The sequence below is a fragment of the Hippocampus comes genome, unplaced genomic scaffold, assembly GCF_001891065.2.
Source record: "Hippocampus comes isolate QL1 unplaced genomic scaffold, H_comes_QL1_v1.1 scaffold41, whole genome shotgun sequence".
NCBI classification, from domain to species: Eukaryota; Metazoa; Chordata; class Actinopteri; order Syngnathiformes; family Syngnathidae; genus Hippocampus; species Hippocampus comes.
This window is the reverse complement of record NW_017805153.1, coordinates 2,087,742-2,113,043: the sequence shown is the minus strand read 5'-3', so window position 1 is coordinate 2,113,043 and position 25,302 is coordinate 2,087,742. Positions and strand designations below refer to the sequence as shown.

General features: G+C 41.8%; 2 protein-coding genes and 1 long non-coding RNA gene across 9 annotated transcripts in view; 2 read left to right on the top strand and 1 right to left on the bottom strand.

Annotated features, from left to right (window-relative positions):
* Nucleotides 1-10,961, bottom strand: part of dzip1 (DAZ interacting zinc finger protein 1) — a 16,882-nt gene extending 5,921 nt beyond the window's left edge. The window contains exons 1-17 of one of the 6 annotated variants that reach the window (XM_019868567.1): nt 9,689-10,961; nt 9,013-9,171; nt 8,295-8,888; nt 7,165-7,249; nt 6,972-7,087; nt 6,839-6,878; nt 6,578-6,687; nt 6,388-6,504; nt 6,237-6,299; nt 6,028-6,156; nt 4,285-4,333; nt 4,163-4,213; nt 3,924-3,983; nt 2,577-2,740; nt 2,078-2,276; nt 1,713-1,875; nt 1,155-1,525 (exon numbers count right to left, since the gene is read on the bottom strand). In XM_019868567.1, coding sequence (XP_019724126.1) covers nt 1,155-1,525; nt 1,713-1,875; nt 2,078-2,276; nt 2,577-2,740; nt 3,924-3,983; nt 4,163-4,213; nt 4,285-4,333; nt 6,028-6,156; nt 6,237-6,299; nt 6,388-6,504; nt 6,578-6,687; nt 6,839-6,878; nt 6,972-7,087; nt 7,165-7,249; nt 8,295-8,888; nt 9,013-9,171; nt 9,689-9,787 — 2,569 coding nt within the window. In that variant the 5' untranslated portion in view covers nt 9,788-10,961. Of the gene's footprint in view, nt 1-1,154; nt 1,526-1,712; nt 1,876-2,077; nt 2,277-2,576; nt 2,741-3,923; nt 3,984-4,162; nt 4,214-4,284; nt 4,334-6,027; nt 6,157-6,236; nt 6,300-6,387; nt 6,505-6,577; nt 6,688-6,838; nt 6,879-6,971; nt 7,088-7,164; nt 7,250-8,294; nt 8,889-9,012 lie in introns of all 6 variants that reach the window. The other 5 variants (XM_019868566.1, XM_019868568.1, XM_019868571.1 and 2 more) reach the window with 5 other exon arrangements.
* Nucleotides 8,872-12,293, top strand: LOC109515029 (uncharacterized). 2 transcript variants are annotated; one of them, XR_002168101.1, is made up of 2 exons: nt 8,872-8,960; nt 11,858-12,293. It is a non-coding gene; the product is annotated as an uncharacterized LOC109515029 (long non-coding RNA). The 2 variants fall into 2 exon arrangements; XR_002168100.1 differs by lacking the exon at nt 8,872-8,960 and adding an exon at nt 9,413-9,485.
* Nucleotides 12,294-21,022: 8,729 nt separating this feature from the next.
* LOC109514937 (heparan-sulfate 6-O-sulfotransferase 3-like) overlaps nt 21,023-25,302 on the top strand; it is a 14,985-nt gene continuing 10,705 nt past the window's right edge. The window contains exon 1 of the mRNA XM_019868404.1: nt 21,023-21,861. Coding sequence (XP_019723963.1) covers nt 21,071-21,861 — 791 coding nt within the window. The 5' untranslated portion in view covers nt 21,023-21,070. The remainder of the gene's footprint in view (nt 21,862-25,302) is intronic.

Sequence of the window (25,302 nt, the reverse complement as noted above, 5' to 3'; positions counted from 1 at the left end):
GGTATTTTTATACAAAGGAAATTTTTTTTTGCCTGTTGAAAATTAAAGTTTACTGACATAGCCATAAAAAAATGTTGCTTTATTTATCTGACCGTATTGGAATGTATTTGTTAGGTTTTCAGTCAATTAAATTTGGTTCAATAAACAATATGTGGTCATTTTTAAAATTTTCAATGAACATTCGATCAGTCCGGCCCTCGGCTTGCAGCAAATTTTTTTATCTGGCCCTCCGTCCATTTGACTTTGACACCCCTGATTTAGGGCATTACTTTGCAAATAATTGTATTCATTTTTTTATTTATGTTTTACACCAGGGGTCCCCAACCGCCGGTCCGCGGACCGGTACCGGTCCGCAGGGCATTTGGTACCGGGCCGCACAGAAAGAACTTGCCTTAATTCCGTTTTATTTCTTTCGGAGTACGAACCATGTTTTATTTTGAAAAATTACGGGATTCTCCGTTACATCCGTCTGTGTCACACTTGACACACGTCAAGCCATGCTTCTCCGCCACGTGACCGATTACGCTAAAAACAAAACGCCAGAGCTCGCAAAATGAGAAAAAAACTGCTGGAGATCGCAAATGACGGCGGCCTTAAAAGTACGTTCGAGACAACTGGATTAAAGTTATGGCTGAATACTCTGAGATCGCCACAATAGCACTGTTGCTATTTCCAACATCCTACCTGTATGAGGCGGGGGTTTTCTGCAGCAACGGCAACTAAAACAAAATGACGAAGTAGACTGGACATAAACCACACACTTGAGGTGTCATTGTCTCCTATTACCCCGAGATTGGATCGTCTGGTTGCAGAAAATCAAGCTCGGGGCTGTGGTGAGTCGTCATTTTCATGCACTTTGAATTTGCGTTGTATCGTATTTTGAAGGCATTAAACATTACCATAGCGATCAGAGTGTTGCGGCCAGATTAGACGCTCCGTATGTTTATTACTATATTTCGAAAACGCCACAGTTTTCATGCAGCTCATACCATATTATTTTGTTTTATTATTTCCGCCACACCTTAAATGCCGGTCCCTGAAAATATTGCCTGACATAAACCGGTCCGTGGGGCAAAAAAGGTTGGGGGCCCCTGTTTTACAACGTCTCAACTTCACTGGATTTGAGGTGTTTGAAAAAGATTACAGCAGCTTACCTTTCGCAAAGTTTGTCTTTTCCACATTGCCATTCTGGTCTTTGAAACTCTGGAGCTGCCTGGAGTCAATCTCTTGCAGCTCACTGACATCCGACAACTCATCCTCATCGTCCTCGTCATCATTGCCATTCTCTAATTTCATGACCGCTGTCTTGGTCGCGTCACCAGCGAGATGGCTTTTGGAGGATGCGAGCACAGTCGGAGCCGGTCTCGTCTGGATCAAATTGGATTTTCTTGCACTGATTTGAACTGCTTCCTCCTTATTTATTCTGGCTTGTGAAGTTTTGCCCCGTTGGTGTTGAGGAGACTCAGTGTCCTCCATGTCTGTATCCTCGTCTTCTGAATCCACGAAAGAACAGAAAGGCGGCGTCCTATGGCAGAAGCAAAGTCTCTTTTAAATTTAACACTCACGCCAAAATTAGTATTAAAGTAATTTTTTCTATATAACCATCAACAAACAAGCATATGCAGACGTATTGGAATAAAGGTTGCTAAATGATTACACAACGATGATCATTTGGAGCTTTCCATTCTGCTTTATTAAATAAGTTGATTTACTTGAGTTGAACAGCTTTGCGGCTGGGTGTCGACGTCTTTGGTTGGATTGAGATCCTGACTCTTGGTGCAGGTTGGGGGGTCTTGGCTTGTCGGGCAAAAGCTTCAGAAGTGCCCCGCGATGCTCTGGAGGGGAGACTGCTGGATCGAGGACGCATCTGCAACACTACACAGGAGAGGAACGCAGATGACGTCCGCACTAAAAGCAGCTTAGCCGCTGACACTAACTTAAAGCTTTCATTTGTCTGTGTGGCAGAAACAATCTTTCACACACTTACTAATAGTGTGACTGTGATTGCTAAAACGAGAGCTGAATTAAGCCAGATGATGTCATTTACTAAGCGGGTTGCTCAATGAATTGATCCTACCCTGAACAGAGTGTCTGGATTTGTCTGGAGACTGGAGATTGCTGTCCTTCCTCTTCAAGCCCAACTTCCGCTCCAAGGTGTTCGTGATGTCCGCACGATGGTGCCAATAGTCCGGAAACTTCTTTGCAAGGCTCTGTTGCTTTGTGTGTATATTAGCAAGAATGGACCTGAGCTCTTTGGTCTTCAGTTTTCTCTGATCCTGAATAAAGTGGTACGGAGAAGATGAAAGAATGAAAACTGGCTGTTTTGCCACTTTATGCTTACAGTTATAATATTATTGCATAGTCAAGCTGGTGGTAAAACATTTATAGACTATCTTTCATCGTTTGCGCTCTATCACGTCGTACAATCTTAATATTTATTTTTTCTTTTCATTCGTAGCTCTGGCGCTGTGTGAAATTGAAGCTTTTTGAACCATCAGTAAAGAGTCCAACCGTCAATCAGCCAGGGACGCTACAAATAGGTTGTGCACAGTTCTGCTAGGTGGGCAGTAGCTTACTGGCTTCACTCCCAGTCTCTCCAGCTTCGTCATCACAAGCTGCTCGAGATGTTGCTTGATTTCAGTCTTGTTGGGGTTCTTTTTGATGGACACCCGGAGTTTCTTCTCTGGACGAGGTTCAAGCTTTTTCTCCACCGGCCTCTTCTCAGGGATGGTGGTCAAGTCTGTATAAGATTGAATAGCACATTTATTAACAGTTGCGAAGGTCATATCATGCACTTGCATGTAGGTTACCAAGTTGACCGTTAGATGTCGCCTTTCTATCTGGTCACATGCCTATTTATTTAGGAAGTGTTCATAGGCGTGTAAGTAGACAGAAGAAGTGCTTTCTGTTTTTCTGACCGCGAGTTCTCCATGTTGTTTGTTTTGAATTGATTCTTGTTGCATGTTGTCTTGAGAGGGAAGAAATTTAATCTGTGTACATTTGACAATAAAGTTGCACTTGACTTGACTTGATATAGGGTAACATAGCGGGGAATGCCATGTTGCACAAGGAGGAGCAGTAACCCGTGATAAATGAAGTAAGTCCATAAAAGCAACAAAAACCATGGACTTGCTAATTCACGAAGGTGATCGAGCATGTCAAAAACACTCTACAAAACTGCCAACCAATGGAAATGCACTTTTAATATAGATATACATGCATTAATCATGGCATTGTTCACCGCTCTTTTCCTTGCTGCTGATATGAATTTAATCAAGCTAGTGGTGATCGGGGTTAGCCTATGGACTTATATATGAATGGACTTAGCGAGTGGCAATGTAAGATGGCCGCCGGTGGCTTGAGAAAGCTGCATTGTTCGTCCATTCGAATATAAGTCAGTGGGTTATCCTGGAATTGTTTTTGGCTAATGTCGGACTCGTCTGCTAGCTTCTTTTGCGAACTACATCACTGGACCCGACAGATAGAACAATGCCGCATTACGAATTGACATATTGTCAAAAATACATCGCAATTATCCATGAGCTCCTTGTGCTCGCTTTCAACTTGTTTGCGCAATTATGTGACCAAAGATTTTTGAAAATATTCGTAGCAATCAGTGTTCCGGGCGTAACAAGTTAGTGTTCAGCGATTTCCCCAACAAAATACGGACAATCCAAAACAGTTGGCAGCTCTGACTTTCTGTTTATGTAACCCTCAGTGTCTTTTAAGTCGGACTTTGCCCCTCCAACTTTGAAGGTCTAGGGGTGGTCGGGAAAACTAAATAAATACATAAACAAAACAAACGATGGTCTCAGTCACAACAAAGTTGAGAAAATGGCTGCTCAACAGACTGATGCTGAAGATGATCCATGCAAACAACATGCAGTCGGCCAACTCTGCAACAGTTTCATGTTCTATTTTACCTTCCTCCTCTTCTGACAGCTCTTGAATTGGATCCAGCTGAGCAAGAGAGATGAGCTCCTCTTATAGAGCAGCACATGAGGTTCATAGGGCATTGTAAGGGACATAAAATAGGGGTGATAAGAGAAGAGGGACAGGTGCAAAATGGGTGCATTTCCTCAATAATCCAGCATGCGACATAGCCCATGCTCAGACTCTCTGAGAGTTCATGTTTACGTCACAGTTCAAGTTGAGGACTCACCAAGTACAACTTTCTTTGGTTTCGGCTCTGGAGCTGGTGCATTTACGAACACTGGAAAACAGACAATGAGGATCACACTGGTGGTTTCCTGATGAGGAAATAGTCCACAGAGGTATCTTTACCTGGTACTTTCAGTACTTTAGCGGGTGGATTTGAAGATGTATTCAGTATCTGCATGATGAACAGAATAAAAACATTATGATACATACGGCATGAACACATTATTTGTCATTTTCAATCTGGTTAAATCTATTACTACCACTCACGAGCAACATTATTACGTACACGTGCAGATCCAAAAATACAAGAGAATAAAGTGTTTTTTTTTTTTTTTTTTTACGAGTTGACAGGGTATTTTATGCCTGGAAATGAATTGCAAAAGTCTCATTTAGTCATATTTTGAACATTAGAATTGTGGGGAAAAAAACTGTGTATGATTCTAAAAAAATCCTGTGAACTCTGAAGGCACCTCCTCATTTGCCCCCGCAGTTTACTCCATCACACAACATCCTATTCACAATGGATACTGTGCGAATGACATACCAGCGCAAGCACGCTCACAAACTTTGACAGGTGAGTGCAGTTTGCGCCTGTTTACACTCCCTGACTGCACACTGGGGAAAATATAAATGTAGGCTTAGACCAAGAACACAGTGGCAGAACAAAACTCTTTCATTTAATTCACATCACAACTCAAAACGCACCTGTTTAAAACTGCCTACTCAACCTGTCATTTTGATATGCCCCTTCAGTTTCATTTTTAAAAAATGTTAATGTAATTCTCTCATTCTGATTTGTATTGTTCTTTTATTAAATGTAGTGCAGCATTGTGCGGTGTCCTTGAGTGCCAAGTAAAATGCATTAGGCTCTTATAATCATTGTTATTACTATAACAACCATTTATTATTATGACAGAAAGATGAAATTCTAAGAATGCGAGCTTAGGGCCCTGACTGAGGAGGTGCGAACAGGACATTTATTTGATCGACAGGTCGGACAACATGTCTTGTGTATATCAATGTTCCTTCACATTGCTCTCGCAACGCGTGCCCTCGCGAAGAGAGGCTTCCACTGAGTAGCGCCCATTTGACATCAGCTTTCTGTAGGCCTTGTGTGACTGTTAGCACTGGTGTTAGTGAATTACACGTTCATTATTAATGAGGCTTATTTGGATAAAGGTGGGCGATTTCTCCGCCACTTACCTCATTTAAATACGCGCAAATACCACCGGTGTACCGAGAGGCTTTCTGTTTGGTATTAAGAGTTGGTGACTCATTTCACCATCTGAGTGTGCTTTTGAATTAGATGCTATCTTGTTTGCCCCATTTTCACTGGTCAGCGTCACGCAAAAGCCATGGATTCATTTAATGAATTCGGCTCTGAATGTTTTAATCAACTAAAAATTGACAAGATAGGCCAGCATTGTGTTATTTCTGGCTAACATACTTATTGACAAAATAAGAGTGCATTTTAAATCTAAAGATGGCTAGGGTTAGGTATGAATCATTTTGAGCTCATTTGGATAATTAAATGTGGCTCTTGCAAAATGAGCACCTTTCTGACAATGTGGACCAAAATTAAGCATTGCCAAACAGTAACTGTGAAAGCAGAACTTGAATTAGATCAGTTTTGTGAGCCTAATGTTGTGGTCGCTGTGTTGTGTAAGCATATTTTTTGGAATGGAACTATTCCAGGAAAAGTATCAGCTTCCCCTAGATTAAGTTCCCTGTGCAGTGTACAGTATCATCATCATATCACTCAGCTCATGCAGCAAATACAGGATATCCTGAACAAGCTCTGTGCTTCCACTCAGCTTCCGCCTTAGCACTCACAGAGGACATTGATTAATATGAAACAGCACTAACCTGTTCCCTCTGATCCTGGATGGTTTGCTCCTTCTCTTGCAGCTTCCTTCGCATCTCCTGCAGCTGCCTCTTGCTGTGCTCTTGGTGCTCCAACATGGTCGACTGCAATCTGCTCAATTCTTTCTGCAACTGGAAGGTGAATGCTTGTCTCAGGACTGGTTTAAAATGTTGTGGGGGGAAAAAAACAAAACAAAAAAGATGTACTGTACATCGCTCTTTTCAGACTCATGAAGAGTTTTGATTTTCCCCAGCCTGGACTCCCATTTTTTGTCCTGAAAGAGAATAATTTTTTAAAATATTAGTTTGCGGTAAAAATCAACATTATTCTCATGCTGGATATAAAATGTTTATTTTTTTTACCTGCTGCTTCTGTTGATGCTCCAGCTTTTGAATGGCTTGTATCTGCACCATCTCCACTGCTTTAAAATGATCAAGTTCTTTTAGCAGGTCTTTGTCCTTGAACTGCTGCTTTTCGTCCTGGAATTGCAAAAACTGACATGAAACAGTTGCCGAATGGGGAGAAGAAAATCCATTAAATGTTTCTTCTTGCCTCTGCTGATCTTGCTTGTATAATGTGTTGGTGTTGAATAAGATCCTTCAAATTTTTTATCTCCAATTTGAGGCTTTCAATCTGAGATTTCTTCTCACTCTCTCGCATCTCTGAAAAAAATGTCATACATATACACACACACACACACACACACACACACACACACACACACACACACAAAATTCAATATACATATAGTATACAATTCTCACAAAATACAATTGTCACCATCCCAAATTGCCATATTGCTCGGTGACTCACGTAGCTCGCCCTCTTCTATGTGTCGCTGCAGCTTTTGATTCTGTGGAGAAGAACAATTGTGGGAAGTTTGTCACGCAGTCCTGAAAGGATTTCTTTTAGATATTACACACTGCAATATTTTATGCCCTCTTACCTCAGCTGTTTTGGATTCCAATTTTTGTTGCTGTTGAACAATCTGCTCCTTCAGACTACTCATCTCCAATTTCAGGGTTTTGATCTGAGATTTCTCCTCACTGTTTGATTGTAACTCTGGCAAAAACGGTAATGACAGCACGCATAAGTCTTCACATGCACCAAGGTATTCATAGGATTTAGATGTGACTTACGTATATCATTCTCATCAGGGTGGCGTCGCTGCATGTGACTCTGAAGAAATGAAGTGGTGAGGAACTTCTTTTTACAAAATGTGCACTAAAACACAATAAATGCAGGTGTGTGAATAAAGAAAAATAGAACTTCAATATATTGAAGTCTGCTGCATCACTATTACCCAATTTCGCTTAATTTCTCTGCAAATTATTTCATATGACCAATTTATCTTTGCTCATCAATGTATACTAGTGATACAGTGACAGGTACATTGATTGAGTTATCTTACATTACATGGCAGAAGAGGCATTTAACCTTTGTATCCATCTGTTGCCATTCATACAACAGAATAAGCGATGGCTTCCTGTTAGAATCAGCTTTGCATTCAATTAAACTAGTACAGATAGGTACGTCAAATGGTAAGTAATTTGAGACAAGATCATTTTTTCAGTGTTCGTATTTTGTGACAGTTTTGTTTGGTGATGGGCAATGAGTGAGATTCTTTCTTAATAGAAAACGGGTGACTTGTCTCAATAAAGCTTGGGAATCATGACTCTATTAATTATTCAGCAGCAACTGTGGGTGAGCTGCTTGTGCACACCTAGCAACCACAGATTGTCTTGACACACACTGTCTGTCACCTGGGCAACTGCTTGGCCAGGTCAGAGGCAGCCAAAGTACTTAAGAAATGGGAACATTTTTAAATTGTGGTATAAATATCCTGTTGGAAAATGAATGCACTCTGCTATATATTATGTACTAAAGTGTGTATTTGGTGTTTGTTTCAATAACAAATACATAGAATGGTCAGGGGAAAGAAACTACAGTAATTGTTTGTGAGGTTCAATACCACTCGGCACCCCTTTGTAAGTGGATTAAACACTCAACTGAACCCACCATCTGCTGGCCAACTGAAAAGATCCCACTTTCTGTCCAAAAACAAAGCTTACGTTAACCATTCCCAAACAACATAGTCGATGGATATTCTCGAATTCAAATACAATCACAAAGATGGTAGAAACTAGGCTCTCATTTTTGGTGAATTATGTTAGGGAGGGAATGACAAAGGTAGTTGTTGCTTCAAATAAGCCGAACGCTCTTAAAATGAGGCTTAACAGATAATTCAAATTTAGTATGTCAGCAGTACCTTTTGACTGTTGGTGATTTGTGGGGCAAATAGGGTTTGCTGTTTGCGTATGATCTTCCTCCTGTTCTTGAGCTCGGCCGTCATCGCCGTCATGCTCTCCTCCTGCTTCTTCAACTGAGCCAGTAGCTGCTCCTGCTGCATGTTGGTGCTCGCCAGCCTCTCCTCCGCTGCTTGCAGATTGAGCGTGAGACATTCCTGACAGTGGAGGAGCCATTCGACTGTGAGCTGGGCCAACTGGAGGATCTTGATGAGCGCTCGGTCCACAGGGCTCTGACAGCGTTGACACTGCTCCCCATCCAAGCTGCAGAAGGTGACGGTGCTTATGTGCTCCTGGAGGACATCCACATCTAGCTGGCTAATCACCAGATCAATATCTACAGCGTGAATTCGCCGCCAGTCTACGCTCTCCCTACGCTGGCGGAACCTGAAAGGCAGAATGGTGGGTGGCGCACCGGATGGAGCCATGCCTGGTGCAGAGTGGATCTTAACAGAGTGCTGGCTGAGTGGAGAGTTCAACAGGGATGGGATCCCTGCTGATGAATGATTCCCCTGGGTGTCACTGCCGTAGGGGTAGTAGACTCCGTCCTGAAATGGCTGAAACAGACAATGAACCACGCCGTTTACAACTGGCTAGACATGCAAACAATTCCCTTCACACGATATGAGGTAACCCAGAATTTCGACGGTAACATTTTCAAGGAAATTCTAATCTACCTGCTTGCTCCAGGCGAGCTCTCCTTACCATCTCCGAATCATCAAGGACTCCCACGGGGGGATCGCGAATCGAGGAGCCGTGGTTTCTCTGTGGTTCCGCCTTCCCGTAGACACGAGGACAAACGCCGAAGCCGCGTTGCCGTGGAAACAGAAACGAGCTTCCCTTGAGAGAGAAATGTTATCAAAACACTGCAGGCAATCAGCTCAATGTTTCCCCAGCACCAGCAGCGGTTGAACTGCGTCCTATGGGAGAGAATTAATGCTTCGCAAAGATGTGAAATTCCACCATTTACGTCAGCAACAGCTAGCTTACCTGCAAAGCGCGAGGACAGTTATCAAAAATGGTCGTCGGATTTGTTCAGCTAGGACCGCTAATTCCACGAACAATACATTCTACGATGGATTTGGCGCTCGTTTGACTTCAGGATGAACAAAAGCGTGCTTGTTTAAACTTGTCTGAGGAGCGCCAGTCATGTTGTAGGTACCACGAAGCGCATAGGGTGTTGTTTCGTCCCCCGCGCACATAAAATTCCGACGGGATTTTTTTTTCTAACGGAGATCTGCTTTGTTTGTTTGCACGAAAAAAAAGACCATAAAAAATGATTTTTGCCGCGGCGACCGTGGAGAGGTTTATTTAAAGATTTACCGCTGAGCTATTCGTAAAAGGAAAACAAACTTACTGTCGTGATAATCGACGTTAATGAATATGTGAAGGACTTTGGGAAAGTTTTCTGCCTGCAATGACCCAAAGAATTTCGGGGTGACTCACGGATTAACATCCGGTATCTTCAAAGTAAATCAGATTAATTGAGTATGGAATTAATAATTAAAGTTGAACATGTTTAGAGTTTTATAGTAAAATAGCATTTTTATCATTATTGTTGTAAGAAGTATGAGTGGAGAAAGTTCATCGTCTAAGAGTCATTCATTGAATTCTGTGTCGTAAATCTTCGCGTGGTTACTCGTTTATATTAACAAAGACTTTCACAGTTACTGTTATATTCTCATTTTCTTCCAACCTGCTTCGTTTGGGTGTGTGCGTGCGTGTTGATGGGACATGAACAGAGGTGCAGGAGTTGGGTAGGTGGAGTACATGCTGTTTTGGCTTTAAAATAATTTAGCTGGTTAAAAGCGTGAATATTTCCCCAAAATATCCGCACTTGGGATGGGGACACAAATTACAATCGCCGTCTTTTGCAACATTCCCCCCTTAGGATAACGTGGAATTATTCATGACACTTCCGGTCCCGTCAAAGTAAAATTTTATGATGTTTTATTTTTTATTTTTTTCAATCTCGGATACAATTCGTGTGATTTTTCTTTTTCATTGCTTCTGCTAATATTTGCGATTGATGCACATAAAAATGCGTGTTTTGCATCAATTTGTCCACGGATAATTACGGGGATAACTTTGAAAAAGTCCCAATTTTTCCCAGTACCTTCAAAGTAAAACTATACACATGTAATGACAAGTTCTGTCGTTTTTTTAACCCTTTGATACGACTCGTCTTGCTCTTTGTATGACTTTCATTTTCTTATCGTCAACTTTCTCTTTTTACGTTGCAACACGTCTCCGAGCTGAACGAAATTCGAGGCATTTGATTTAACTTCTTTTTCCTGCTCGCATTGTTTTTCCACGGCGACATCTCTTCACACATACCAAAACATGCACGTTCATTAACGACTCTAAAATGTCCATAAGTATGAATAAGTGGAAATGTTTGTTTCTAAGACGTTTCTATTACGCGAATGTCTATTCGGTCTCTATGCTGTCTTTTCTGTGGAATTCGGCAGTTAGTGATAATTCTCGCTCCCATTGTAATGGGGCACCAATATCTGTAAACTGCACTTTAACATATAAAAAAAACATATTTAACTTGCCAATGAATTATACTTTTTGAAAAACAAATTATTTGAACATGATGTTACACTTACGCCGGAGGGCTCCAACCATTATCGTCGGTTTGAGTCTAATGTCAAATCAAATATGACCAGCAGAGGTCAGTACTCATCAAGGCTTGTTTTCTGTTCAAAATGCTGCAGTAGTGGAGACCATTTTTACTCGTAACACATAAGATTGTCCCATTTCCTTTTCATTACCTACAGGAAAAAGCTCGTCACGCACACAACATATTGCATGAAGCAGAGGAGGTTATTTAGAAAATCATATGACGTCGAGACAGCATTCATTATGCACATTACTGTGCTGAACCCTTCATCCGAGTCCCACTGCTGGAAGTGTCATATGCCCAGACTCAGACAGGTTCATCTGAGAACTGATTGGGAGGGATATTAATTCCTGCCGACAAGCCCAGTGAAGAACATGGTTCCCTGAGGCAAATGGGGAAAGACTCTTTAAAGGCTGTGCCACTAAAATAAGCCAATGTTCAAATTAAGTGAGGTATCATAATTAGGCAGAGAAGTTCAGTTGTCGAACAAGATGTTGATGCACAGGTCGAGAAGTCACCTGTATGTGAGAGGTTGTTAAGACTCCAGGCCCAATGCTGATGTTTACTCTTGAATAAGTCACATAGGAAAAGAAGGGCTTTGTGGTCATGGCTGCTGGTTTCTAAGTACACATATCCATAGAGACACAGAAACACATTCAATTAGCAGCCACAACAGTACCATAGGTAGACTGTTAATGACACCTGACATAGAAGATTCTGACTAACTCTGTCTAAGGCAAATGACTGGAATCACAATCACTAATGGTCAGACGGGTTGCCATTTTGTTAATGCCAGACAAGCTGTGTGTGTATCAGCTCGTCCATCACCACCACCACACCACAATCCTTTTCTGGGTGCTGGGTTTCATCTGTGTCTCTTTGTTGTCTATTTTCAACAAGGCAGTTGTGGAGGTCACAAGTGGTGATTCAGCTTTGTGGGAAGCAACGATGGAAAAGAATGGCGGCAGGAAGGGGAGGAAGAAAGTGCCATCCCACAGTTACCTTTCACTGTCTGCTATGAATAATGCCTAAGAAATTAAATGTGTCAAGGAAAAGATAGATGTTTTTCACGCATCCTCCCACTTTGTGACATAACCAAGATTCTATAAGGCCAAATAGATGTCTTAAATGTCTTGGTCAATGGCACCTTGGTCTAGAGCTGGGCTGGCTAATTAATTTTGCAAAGAGGCCACGGGAGAGACTGTAATGCTTGCCGAGGGCCAAGCCAACATGCTTACCCCAACTTTCTAGTATATTGTCGTTTCACTGAATTGCTACATACGTAGATATGGGATGCATTGTTGTCGTGAGGAAATCAAGAAAATAAACAAAATTATCGACGGTCATTAAAAATGACATCTTTACACCTGAAAAAGAATAATCATTTTGTACACCACCACTAACTCATATTAGCTGTTCCTGTTCGGGACATATATAGATAAGTGGGCAATAAAATATTGACAGTGATACATACAATGATGACTTGTACACCCAATATGTAAAGTATATAAGACACTAGATTTGAGTACAGTATTATCAAGCCAAAAATCTTGGTGCTCTATCCTCCATCATATAATAAATAATAATGCTGCAAAAATTAGGATCGCTATTGTTTTTTATCTCACTTGTTTTTTTTTTTTTTTTTTTTTTTAAAAAAAAATTTCGAGGGGGGGGCGAAAAAATATAAAATTTTCCCGTTTTTTTTTTTTTTTTTTTTTTTTTAAATAATAGTTGCAGGAGGAGTCGTAAAAATCTAAATATAGCGAAACACTGCATATAAGCCCCGGCTGTGGCTTGCTACCTTGTTTTTACTAGCATCCACAAGTGCACATAAAATACAAGCCATGGGGCCTGCCAGAGACTGTGCCTCGGTCTGTTCTACAGAGTGTTCAAAGAGCAGACATGATGGGTGATGAATGAATATCCTGGATCTATACGCAGGAAGCGGACATGAATACATTGGTATGGCAACCCTTGATAGGTCAAGTCAAAAGTCGCCACAACACGTTGGTGCTGATCCACGTCTTGATTCTTGGCAGAAGACTGTTTTGTAATGTGTGAGTCTCTAACGTGAGTCTCTCCCACCTTGCAATATATGAAGAGTGTGCCATCCTCTGTGCATCCTCATTGCAGACATGTAGGAGGGTAGAAGGAAAAGAAGAGCTCAAAGAGAAGCGTCACTCTCTCTGAGCTATGGCAGCCATCCAGAGTAGGCCTTTTTTATATTCACCAAGCATCTCATTGGAACAAGTGGGGATAAGAGAAACACTTAACGTGACATTTAGCGACACTAAGATGTTCTCTCTGGAGGCCAAAGAAGGAGGGGAGGGAAGGAGGTGAGCAATGACAGAACCAAGGGTGTTGCTGCAGACATACGTTTTAAATGCCAGGAGGGTGGCTGTTATTCCGAGTGCTTTAACCACAAGAAAAGAGAATAACCTGGCCTCTGATCCCATACCTCTCGCCCTGGTACTGGAGCTCAAGCTAAATCTCTGTCTGAAATGGATTCATCTCTTTTCTATCAGATATGATCTTTGAAGGCTTAGAGGAACAATCTTCTTAGATTGTACATTAGGGCTTCACTTATCCTTGCAGGGGGAAAAAAAGCACATGGACGATTTTGGTGATTTTGAATAGTCACAAGATGGAACACATCACACTCTGGATGAGTGCCACAAAGTTTCAGATTCTTAACCAGATGGTTGTAATGCACATCTCAATCGGCATTCACAGTTATTGAAAACAACAATCAGATACAACCCTAAATATCTTTGTGGGTTTAGCATCAACAGCCCGCAAGTGACAAAACGAATACTGTACATCAAGAAAGCACAGTCAATATTGCTTAGTTAGCATTCAAGGAAAAAGAAAAATGACGTGTAAATGTATGTAATCTGCGCGAGCCTCTTACACACAGTCCTTATTACAGAACAAATTTAACATGCTCACATAAACACAGACATCTTTACAATGTGTCTGGACCATTCATCCATTCGCAAACTGTGTTTTAGGACTTTTTGACAATCCTGTTTTATCATGCATCTTTTTTCATGTAAATGCAAAACGTCATTGGGCAGCTGGTGCGTGTATGTGTGTGTGTGTGTGTGTGTGTGTGTGTGTGTGTGTGTGCGTGTGTGTGTGTGTGTGTGTGTGTGTATTTTGTTGGACATCAGAGTGAGAAAAAATGTGTTAAAAATTTTCACATGCAGAATGACGTAGCCAAATCCTCACATTCAAGTAAATACCTGAAATGACCATCGTTTGCATTCAAATGAGCTCTGTTATTACATGACAAATGTAGAAGAGAGTTAATGCTTCACATGCAAGCATGCTTGTAAGCATTTTATAATATTTGTATGATTTTTAATGCAATTTCCGGCCTTCATTTTTACAAAATCCATTTAATGACTTTTCATGCTTTTTAATGACATGTGGAAACCCCTGGTTTGCACCTCCACATCTCACTCGAAAGGACCAGGGTTCAAATCTCGGCTCAGTCCCCCCGCTGTGCGGAGTTGGTAGGTCGTGGTCCATGTGTACTGGGTTTTCTTCAGCCTCCTCCTATATTTCAAAAACAAACATTTAATTAGTTCATGACCATCCACCCATCCATTCATCCATCCATCCATCCAACTGAAGATTGAATTGTCCACAGAACAAGAGTCAGTGAATGTGAATGGTTGTTTTGCTGATTACCAGTCCAAGGTTTACCCTGCTTCGCACCCAAGGCCATTAGGATAGGCTCAAGCTAACATGAGCCCCAAATGAGGACAAGAGGTATAGAAAATGGATGGAGGGAGAAGCAGGATCATCACCTCACAGGGCGCGACATCTGCAACAGCAACGGTTGAAATAGAAATTGCTTCACAGGTGCTGGAGGATGAATAACAAGGAACAGTCATTACCATAACAACCTCGACATGGACATGTTTTACAAGGTGACAGATTACCAATCAAGATTCTATTTGTGGCTTTTTTCTTTTTTTTTTTGTTGTTGTATGCACACGGAGAACATTTGCCAATCTGGAAATTACATGGAAATCGGAAAATAAAAAGAAAATTAGTTGTAGCTTACACTGCCACATCTACAGTGTCAAGTTTAAATGCATTCTATTCCAGGAGGCTGGTGGGCATCCAATTTGTTCAGATTTAAAGAAGAACATTTCCCTTGGGAAATAATGGAAACTGAAATAATTTGTTCATGAAGCTTTCATTGACTGTATGTTAATACAAATAATAGAAATAAATTACTGTTCATAAACTAGCGAAACATCAATTATGATTACTGTATTTTCCGTACTATAATGCGAACCTAAAAGCATTCAATTTTCTCAAAAGTATGACTTATAATCTGATGTGTCTTACATATGGATCGATATTCTGATTTCTTGTACGTAGCATTTTAAATGTTCTGTGATGTGCTTTGTTACAGCTGCTGTGGTTGTGAAAGCGCGATATAAAAAAAGCTTTATTGTATTGTAGTCCCTTTAGCGTAGCTCTATTGAGTGGATGCATAACACAACCTCAGCCACTATTGTAGCTTCTATTCTATGCGCATTATAATGTGGTGCGCCCTATATATGAAAACAGTTTTAAAATAGGCCATTCATTCAAGGTGCGCCTTATAATCCGAAGCACCTTATAGTGCGGAAAATACGGTAATTATGAAAAAGAAAATTGCGATATATGTTTCCTCATGTGTTTGATTTCTTTTAATGCTAACCAAGATGTGTAGAACGTTATCTGTACCGGCAGTCAACTCCCGACTCAACAGCTGGCATGTCACCGAAACTCAATAACGACACATTTGGGACATGTTGGGGGGATACTCTTTGAATGTCAGTCACTTTACTCTTATTCTTTCCACCTCCCCAATCAGTGCAAACTTGAATATCTGTATATTGTACCAGACAACACCTAGTACCTCATTGGATTCCTTCTGAGAGAGCTATCCAAATAAGTATCCAAACCTCAAAGCCAGCTCATTAGCACTTCTATTTTGCAGCCCAAAACAATGCAGATTGTTTCCCTTTGGAGAACGTGCTATTTATGGAAAATTATTCTTCTGCAAAATGGAATGGAAGATGCTTGTACTTACATGTAGACTCAGCATTTTAAGAGCAAAATAAATTGAGGTCAAACAGGTCATTTGGGTACGACCTTCTGGAAATGTTTCTTCATTCCATAACACATTCTTTTCATGTCCCTTACCATGTTTGTTGCTCATATATGAGATTTTGGGCTCGACTCAGACTCAAAAAGAGGTGGACCTCAAAATCCAGATTAAGTCAATGTCAGGGGGAATGAGCGCTGAAAGCGGATGTAAACGAATACAAAGTGCACCATGGTTAAATCCCCTGGTAATACATTGAACCTGTGTATTATTGTGCACTTTTCGGTACTCAGAAAATGCGTAACAGAAAACTTGATGGGGGAACCTCCGGCAAAAAGCAAAAGCTTTTGATCAGTTAAAGCTTGACGTTGATCCATTACTGGTGCTTTGGCAATAGATAAGTGCATATTAGTCACATGTTTGTGATCCACTGTTGTCGACACCCTTCATGCTCTAATTATTGACTCAGTTCGATTGAAACTGTCCATGACACTGATTAGCTGAGCCTACTATCCAAAAATGTGCTTTCTGTAGAATGTCTGAATGATGCATGAAGTTGAAAGTGGAAATGTAGAGGAAAAAAGTAATAATAGTATATCACTGATGTCTCCCGCAATTCTTATCCCTCCAAAATTATTCTTCTACAGTAGGGGTGTCAAACTCATTTTTGTGGTGGGCTACTTTGGAATCACGCCTTCCCTCGGAGGGCCGTTACAATAGTGAAACGAAATACATTTTTAAATCATCACATTGTATTATTACTTGTACACAAAAAAAAAAAAAAAAAAAACGATGGCTCACTAGTTTTGAAATCAGTCAAGTATTTGTTCAATTATTGTTCAAGTGAGGGAAAACCGGGTCACAAAGTTATTGCAAAATGTCACCGTTATTTATTACATATGACAATTTGAGATTTCGGTACAGATTTAAGCAAGGGTCATGGAAGTTGACACATTTGATTTGCTTTTGTGGGCCACATAAAATGATGTGGCGGGTCGGATCTGGCCCCCGGGCCTTGACTTTGACACCTGTGCTCTACAGGGAACCAAAAAATGTGTTTGTTCACTCATTAACATTGCGTCGTCAAAGAGAGCAAGCCATTTTCAACACTTTATATTGATCAATAATTTGGGAAAATAGCACAAATATGTGGCTGGACTAGCAGCATAGGTTTGTGAAAAAATTTACCAAATTTTGACATTGGAGGTTTCGACCTGATGCCAGCGCAATGCAACACCCTGATTCTCACGCATGCCCAAGACAAAACAATAACGTATTGTAGTTTGAAAGTGAAGCCATTATGAATGTTTGTTTAAGGCTCTATTTGCAAATTAGTGAAATACAAAATATCATGTGGCTCAGGGGTGCCCAAACTTTTTTGACCGAAGATCTACTTTTCGATCAACCAACCTCCGCGATCGACCCGTTACCACGCATACGCACGCACGTACACACGCATGCCATGATGAGCAATGGCCTGACGCTGAGGCATGCGACGCACGTATGCAGCCTGTTAACGATCGTATCTCACGCGTACCGTTTTAAAATGCTTCTCTTGGCCCTCTAGATTCCTATTCTTTGCCCGTCCCCTCGGTGAATTATACAAAACAAACTCTGAATGAGAATAATGATAACGGTAAAAGATATAGCGCAACAACTCTGATCACAAGCTGCAACTGCAGACTGCTGAGCGCTAACAACTTCCGGTGATGCAGTCACACGTCACCGTAGGTTAAAGATTTCCTGCTTTATTTTAATTTCTTTTTTAAATACTTTTTGTGAAAGTGAAACTGATAGAATGATTAGGGTGCAGTGTGCATTCCCACAAAAATATATTACTAACATGCACAGAGACACAAATGTTTTTTTTTTCCCTCTACACCCCTCGGATCGACTTGGGACCAGTCCTTGATGTACTGGTTGATGGCGATCGACGTAATGGGCACCCCTGATGTGGCTGGAGTCATTCCAGGCCAATCAAATTGTGTGTGCGTGTGCGTGCGTGTGCGTGTGCGTGTGTGTGTGTGTGCGCGCGCGTGTGTGTGTGCGCGTGCGTGTGTGTGTGTGTGTGTGTGTGTGTGTGTGTGTGTGTGTGTGTGTGTGTGTGAGACAAAATGCACGTGCTTGTGATTAGAGATGGGGTTGCATCACAGGCTTGGCAGCCAGGACAGATGACAGGACAGATGTAGAGTCAAGTCAGCTTCAGTAAAGGGAAACGTAAATGTCGCTGAGCTTCAAAGTAAAAGCAAATACTCCATTATTACAAAACAAAATAAAAAAAGGAAAACATTATTTAAATAATAACATATTTCCTTGTGCACCTGATGTCATTCAATGTTACTTCTTGCTCGATCTAAAGATCTGAAATGACTTAATGTGAAACAGCCCCGTTGTCAAGTCCATCAGAAATAGCATGTCCATTTGTAGGAGCCAACGAGTAAAGTGAGTTCTGGTGAGTCTCCCAGCTAACTTGAATCAGTCGAATGAGTGTCACTTGTCAGCTCCTTGCCAAGTGTCCTTCCTCCAATCTGGAAGGCAAGGCCTCAACAACTAATAATGTGAGTATTGAGTTGCATGAACCTCAAGGTTTTTTCTCATTTGGCCATACAGGCTTAGAGGAAATGGTTTTGAGTATGTAATATTAATTGTTTTGTGTCCATATTCTTCTCTGTCTTTTGCAGCCATACGATTTTGATGGTGACCCAAAGACTCTGCAAGACCACTCAACATCTGAACAGCCATCAGATGATTAAAGCTTGTCCATGATGAAACGCAAACCAGCCAGTTGTCAAAATGAAGACCATATTCATGCACTGGGCGATGCAACACTATCCAGACCAGGTGTTGGGGTCTTGTCAAAATTGTAATCTGTTGGGTTGCTATGACATCCTGGGTGTAAAACCTATGAAACTTAATGCCACAATTGAGTTATTATTGTATGTGGTGGTACTGAAAATGATTTCCCTACTTTCAGGAAAATTGCTAACATCTTAACGAGGATAAAGCATTACTTTTCACACCCAATGTTATTACCATGGGTTTTGATGATGACCTGAATGGATTTAGAATTGAGGAATATATGTTCACTGATATTAGTGTATCTGACCTGATTTTATTCTTGGCCTCATGATGGGGAGTTTTCACATGTAAATGACGAAAGAACGTGTATTATGACATACTGCTGTTTTGTATGAGCTGTCTGATATTGATTTAATAAAAGAAAAGTGTTTTGAAATGTGATGTTTTATTTAAGGTAGTAAGGCACAGGATATTATTCCCCACACTGTTTAGTGTTGACATAAACACTCATTAGTGTTAATCTAAACACTCAGAAGTGTCATTATTACCTCAGTAAATACTGCATTTTGTTGTAACAGACTATTCGGTGTTGAACATTTAACTCTGTTCAGTCAGTCAGTAAATGTCACTATAACACAGGGTAGTGTGGATGCATATAAACACTTCGCCGGGGTTAGATTCAACACTCTAAGTGTTAAATTAAAGTCAGTAGATTTGCAGTGTATCATAACTCAGGCTCGTACAGTTTTCAGCAAAATGTAATTCTGAATTGACACCAATTGACCCAGTCCCAGTCATACCTTTTTAAAACCTGCCATGATGAGACCTGCCATCTGCACTTTTTTTTCCCCAGCTACAACTTGTCATATTTGTATGGCTTGCTTGCCATGTACCGCTTGAGTGGGCAGTGTACCCCAAGTTTGTACTTGTCTTATAAATGAGTGGCGGTTGTCCCAAACGTCTGTTGTCTCTGTCAGTGTTTTTTTTTGACAGCAGCCTGGTCTTGTATCCCATTTGTCAAAGTCCGTCACCCTTGACAGGTGGAATTTTTGAAGTGACATGGTGAATAGAAAAACCGTCCGACCAGACTCGACATCCCATGAACTGTTTGTAGATTTTTTTTCTGCATTTGTATACACTAGCAGGACATCAAACGACCACTGCATGTGCTGATATATTTCTGGGTTAGCAACTTCCAAATTTACAACAGTGGTTAGAATGGATCCAGTCAAGAGCAGCCTAAAGCAGAGATTTGCTGTCATCAGTCCTATCAGGGGGTTCTGGGGTCATCCTGGTGACATTTGACAGCATACCTTGATTCTCAGATAAATAGTAAATGAAGCACACTTAAGTAGCGCTTTATCTAGACCACATGGTGCCCAAAGTGGTTTACAAAGCCTTAGATTCACCCATTCACGCATACATTCATAAACCACTAGGATCGGGATGGGGATGAAGCTCAAGACTGGTTGGGATTCTTTGATTTGAATGTGACAGCAACCTCTGCACATTGTCCTTTTCATCATTGGATTCCTCTGCATCAATTATATCTTGGTTTGGATTATACAGTAGTATAATTCCGTGTAATCTTCAGTTTCTGAAAAATCTTCACCAAATCTACACACACACACAGTCACACACGCACGCACGTACGCACACACACACAAACACGCCCGCACACACAGACGCACACACGGGCCCATTGAGAGGAAGGCGCACAGGACCGAGGCTCAGCTCCGATTGTGTAATTATTTGACTTGGTCATACTGCAGCTTTATGCAAATGAGGGGAACAATGTATGACGATGGAGTTTAATTCCTCCCTGGTTTGCTGACTGAAAGGGGAAAAGAATGCTCTCTCGGCCAAGTGGCGCACCGCAGCCTACATTAAATCTTACCACGCACGCACGCACGCACGCACGCACGCATCCATCCATCCATCCATCCACCCATTTTCCGAACCGCGTTATCCTCACAAGGGCCGCGGGGAGTGCTGGAATGACTAGTATGAAAACCCCTTGTGAAATACTGTAGGTTCTCTCGATGGTCATCAGCGCAAATTTTATTTTGCAAAGATCGATAAAGCGGAAGCTTGTGCTGATCCACTTCCGCTTTCCTGGATCGGGGAGTTTCTGTCAGCTGCTTTACAAAGCATGAACACTTGTACAGGGGGTGGCGAGCTCACTCGCAGGAACGCCCCCAATGCAGGTGAGCACGAGCGTTCTGTTCGCCAGAGAGCGCGACGCGCTTGAGTTGCGTGCGTTTTGTTCACAACGTAACGGCGTCAACTTTGGCGCGCGCAGCTGTCACGATTCCGGACGCCCGAGTGGCGGCATTGCCCACCTGCCGTTCGGACTTGAGCTAACGGGACCGCCCTGCCCAAGCCGGAGTGGAGCCACACCATGCAAGGAGCGCGGGAGGAGGATTGCGTCTCGCTTGTGTCCGCGGACTGAGCCTTCTACCATGGAGGACAAGTTTAATAGACTCATCTTCATCCCTATTGCGGCCGTGCTCTGCTTCATGATAGGCTACCAGTACGTATGCCCAGCGGAGAGCAAAACTTGCTACTTCCGACGTGAAGAGAGCGTCCTTTTCGAGCAATATTCATCCCTCAGCCCAGAGCAGCAGCTGGACGAGGACCTCCCCGATAAGACCGCGTTCACACTTAACTTCACGGAGCGTGACCTGGACAGACACGTGGACTTTGACATCCGAGGAGATGACGTGATGGTGTTCCTGCACATCCAAAAGACCGGAGGAACCACGTTCGGGCGCCACCTGGTTAAGAACATCCAGCTGGAGCAGCCCTGCGAATGTACACCCGGCCAGAGAAAATGCACGTGCCACCGGCCCGGCAAAAGCGAGTCGTGGCTCTTTTCACGCTTCTCAACCGGCTGGAGTTGCGGCTTACACGCCGACTGGACCGAGCTCACGAGTTGCGTTCCCGTGGTGATGAACAAGCGCGACAAAAAGAGTTCCCGAAAGAGAAAAAGGTGAGGCGTGCAACAAGGCTGTAAATATTTACTTCATTTCAACTGGCATTCGCCACAGACGCGACCGTATCGATCAGCACTGAAATCGAGGGATAGTTTTGTGTTTATACAGTACTTGAATCCGGTCACTAAGACCCATGTCCCCAGATATTCATTAACACCTGGACATAGATTCTCGATTAAAACAGCCCTCGTTGCTTGTGCAGATGAACCATTTTTTATTCTCGAGTAAAAAACATAACATCTTTGCCAGAGTCAAAGACAAATTTCAGGTACCACCACTTTGAATTGTAGTAACTAAGTGAATGATAAGAGATGTATTTTTTTTACAATAAGGCCACTATTTGTGTGATCCTAATGTGGAGGGGGAATTTTTGTCGCAGATAATCCATGCAAACATGATCAAAAATTTGATGATAATCAATTCTCAAAAGAACTGGGTGACAACAGAATAGGTAAAATCAAAACAATCCTGCTTATGCTCACCGTTAACAAGCAGTTTATAAACAAATACTGATGCAGCATATGCATAGTGATCATTACTTGCAAATGCTCTATACTGGCACAGCAAGCACGATACCAAGCAGTTTAAGATGCACTGCCGACACACTTGCCACATTTTAAATTGTTGCCCCGATCACTCGCAGGCCTCCAAGCGCATCCGCAGGTCTGTTTCAATTTACTGTAATTACAGAAGCCAGAGTGTTAAGCCCCACAAAGTAAATCACTTAAGCAGGGTCGGGTGCTCTGAGGTGTGCCGTCTGCGTGTTAAAGGTTCCGAAAGCAAAGCTCCATATGTTCCTAAGAGCGTTAAAGAGGGTTGACAAAGGAGGTCAGGGCTTTCAAGAAGACTTCCTTTCAAGAATCCATTAACCAACCTTCAAACAGCCATCAGATTGAATTTGAAGCTCTTTGAATCAAGTCAGAATCAATTCCATCAGTCGATACTGTCAATTTGACATAATGGACTGGAGAAAATCGGCACTCGTTTGTGCTGGCGCTGTGAGTTCCGCAATTGGCAGTTGCCTCACGGAATGGCCAGCCTGGGAATTGCTGAAGAAAAAAACTCAGTATTCCCTCGTTTTAATGGCACTGCCCTTAGGGTTGCAATTCACTCATTACATTTGCAATATGATTTGTTGTCCTCGATCCGATAAGTGCATGAGAAAAGGAAGGTAGCCGAATGGAGGAATTGCAGGTATCATTTCACCCATAATGCCAGTAGTACAGTGCTAATAAATGTACTGTACATTGGGCATATTTGACACTGCACTGTACTTAATATATAGTCATTTGATTTATCTCAATCTCACAATCTCTGTTGTAGTTTATCCGAAAAGATTTTGATGGGGTTGAGGTCAAGGATCTTAAGTGCTTCTGCACTTACAGAGCTTAAGCTTTGTGTACCAGAGAGCAGCACAGTCAGGCTGAAAAACAAAGTTGGCAGCATAAAATTGTCCAAAGAAATGTTTCGGTAAGATAAAAAAATGAAAATAAGATTAAGGTTAAACTGAAGGCTTTTATTCCCACCCCTTGATGGATGACTGCTTGGTTAAAAGATGTGTCTCAATATTTTTGTCCAAACAATGTCATTTTTGGCTGGATTTTTAATGAACCCTTTCAGGGACAGCGGTCACTACAGTGGACAGCTTAGAAAGTTATCAGGTTACAGGTTATCATTATTGTTGCATGAAAGTGTTACTACAGCACTCAAACTTTCACAATTAATCAGTGTTTTGAATGCTGTGCCAATATAAGTGACTAATTTAGTGAGTGGAAACCGTCTGGATGGCAGTTGCTATTTGCCATCAACAGCTCAAGATAGCATATCTTTCTCTGGTACAGCTCTGCCTTTTGAAACATACATTTGAGTTCCATTCTTACTCACTGCTGCGTCGAAAAGAATTTACAGCATATGTTGTGATTAGTCACCTTTTGTGGGTAGATAGGTATACATTACCTGACACCATAGGTTTATTTTAGTCACTTCTGAGAGATCCTACAGCTGCATTGTTAGTGTGCATGTCTCTTCACAATAATAACAACTCATTTTTTCCTCGGCGGCCAGTGAAGCCTGGATGCAGCAACGATTACAACTGGATTTGCAATGGGCTTTGTAGCTTCATGCAGTGGCCCTGAAGTGCAAAACACAACAAAAAACAACAAAGCACAGCAGCAAATGAAACCAACACAAAAACAATGAGCTAAACAAGACAAAAAAGTAAACACAAGAGCAAATGAAAAAATAACTATTGTGATGTTATTTATTAATCATCAATATATTCCAAATAGGCGTGGACTGGTTAGCACGTCCGCCTCGTAGTACAGAGGTACAGGGTTCGATTCCGGCTCCTGCCTCTCTGTGTGGAGTTTGCACATTCTCCCCTTGCCTCCGTGGGTTTTCTCCGGGTGCATGGCAGGTTAATGGAACACTCAAAATTGTCGGTAGGTGTGATTGTGAGCGGGAATGGTTGTTTGTCTATCTGTGCCCTACGATTGGCTGGCAACCAGTTCAGGGTGTCCCCCGCCTCCTGCTAGAAGACAGCTGGGATAGGCTCCAGCACCCCCCGCGACCCTTGTGAGGATAAAGCGGTTCGGAAAATGAATGAATGATTGAATTTTGGACAGACAGATTTGACGCCCTGCGGACATGTGTGGTGGATGTCATCTTATTTCATTCATAAATATAACACCAGCGGAGGAAAATCCCTCTGAATTATTGTAGGAAATTTTCATTGAACAAATTCCAATCATTATCATCTTAATAGCACCCCACTGACCGCGCGGCACAACTATGTGTGGGAATGAGGGCGCGGGGGTGTCACACACGTGGGTTCAATGCAATCTACATTTGCCTATGTCACATGCACGGCCGACTACTGTACATCATCTGCAAGAGGAGAGCATGCAGGTTACCTGCGAGTCTGTTTCTGTTTCCGAAATGTCAAGCATGGCGTGCACTCCTACCGCTCTGATTTTAATTCAGTTGAGGGATCGCCGCGACCTGTTACATCCCATTACACAACAGCACACAATGGTTACGCGCAATTCTAACTTTTGAGAAATTTTGGTGAAAATACCAAAAGAAAGAAAACTCATCACATGCATACGGTAAAACTGTGCCTTGCACCAGATTTGCGCTGGGCGTGAAAATAGGGCCCCCAAGTGGTAAAATCTGGGGTGAGTTTAATGTTTTTTTTTTTTTTTTTAATAGTTCAAGCTCACATTAAACATACACCTCTGACCTTGTGACACTGAGCCATGTCTTGAGTTGTTGTGAGAAATGTAAGATATTCAGAGGATCTTGGTAATCTCCACACTCCTTAGAAGGATTAGGGGCACTCAAAGTCTGATTTTATTATACAAGGGAGGAAGAAGGGGGAGATTAATCCACAAATCCAGTCGAATAGATTGAAGTTCAGTCTTTATATATGTATATAT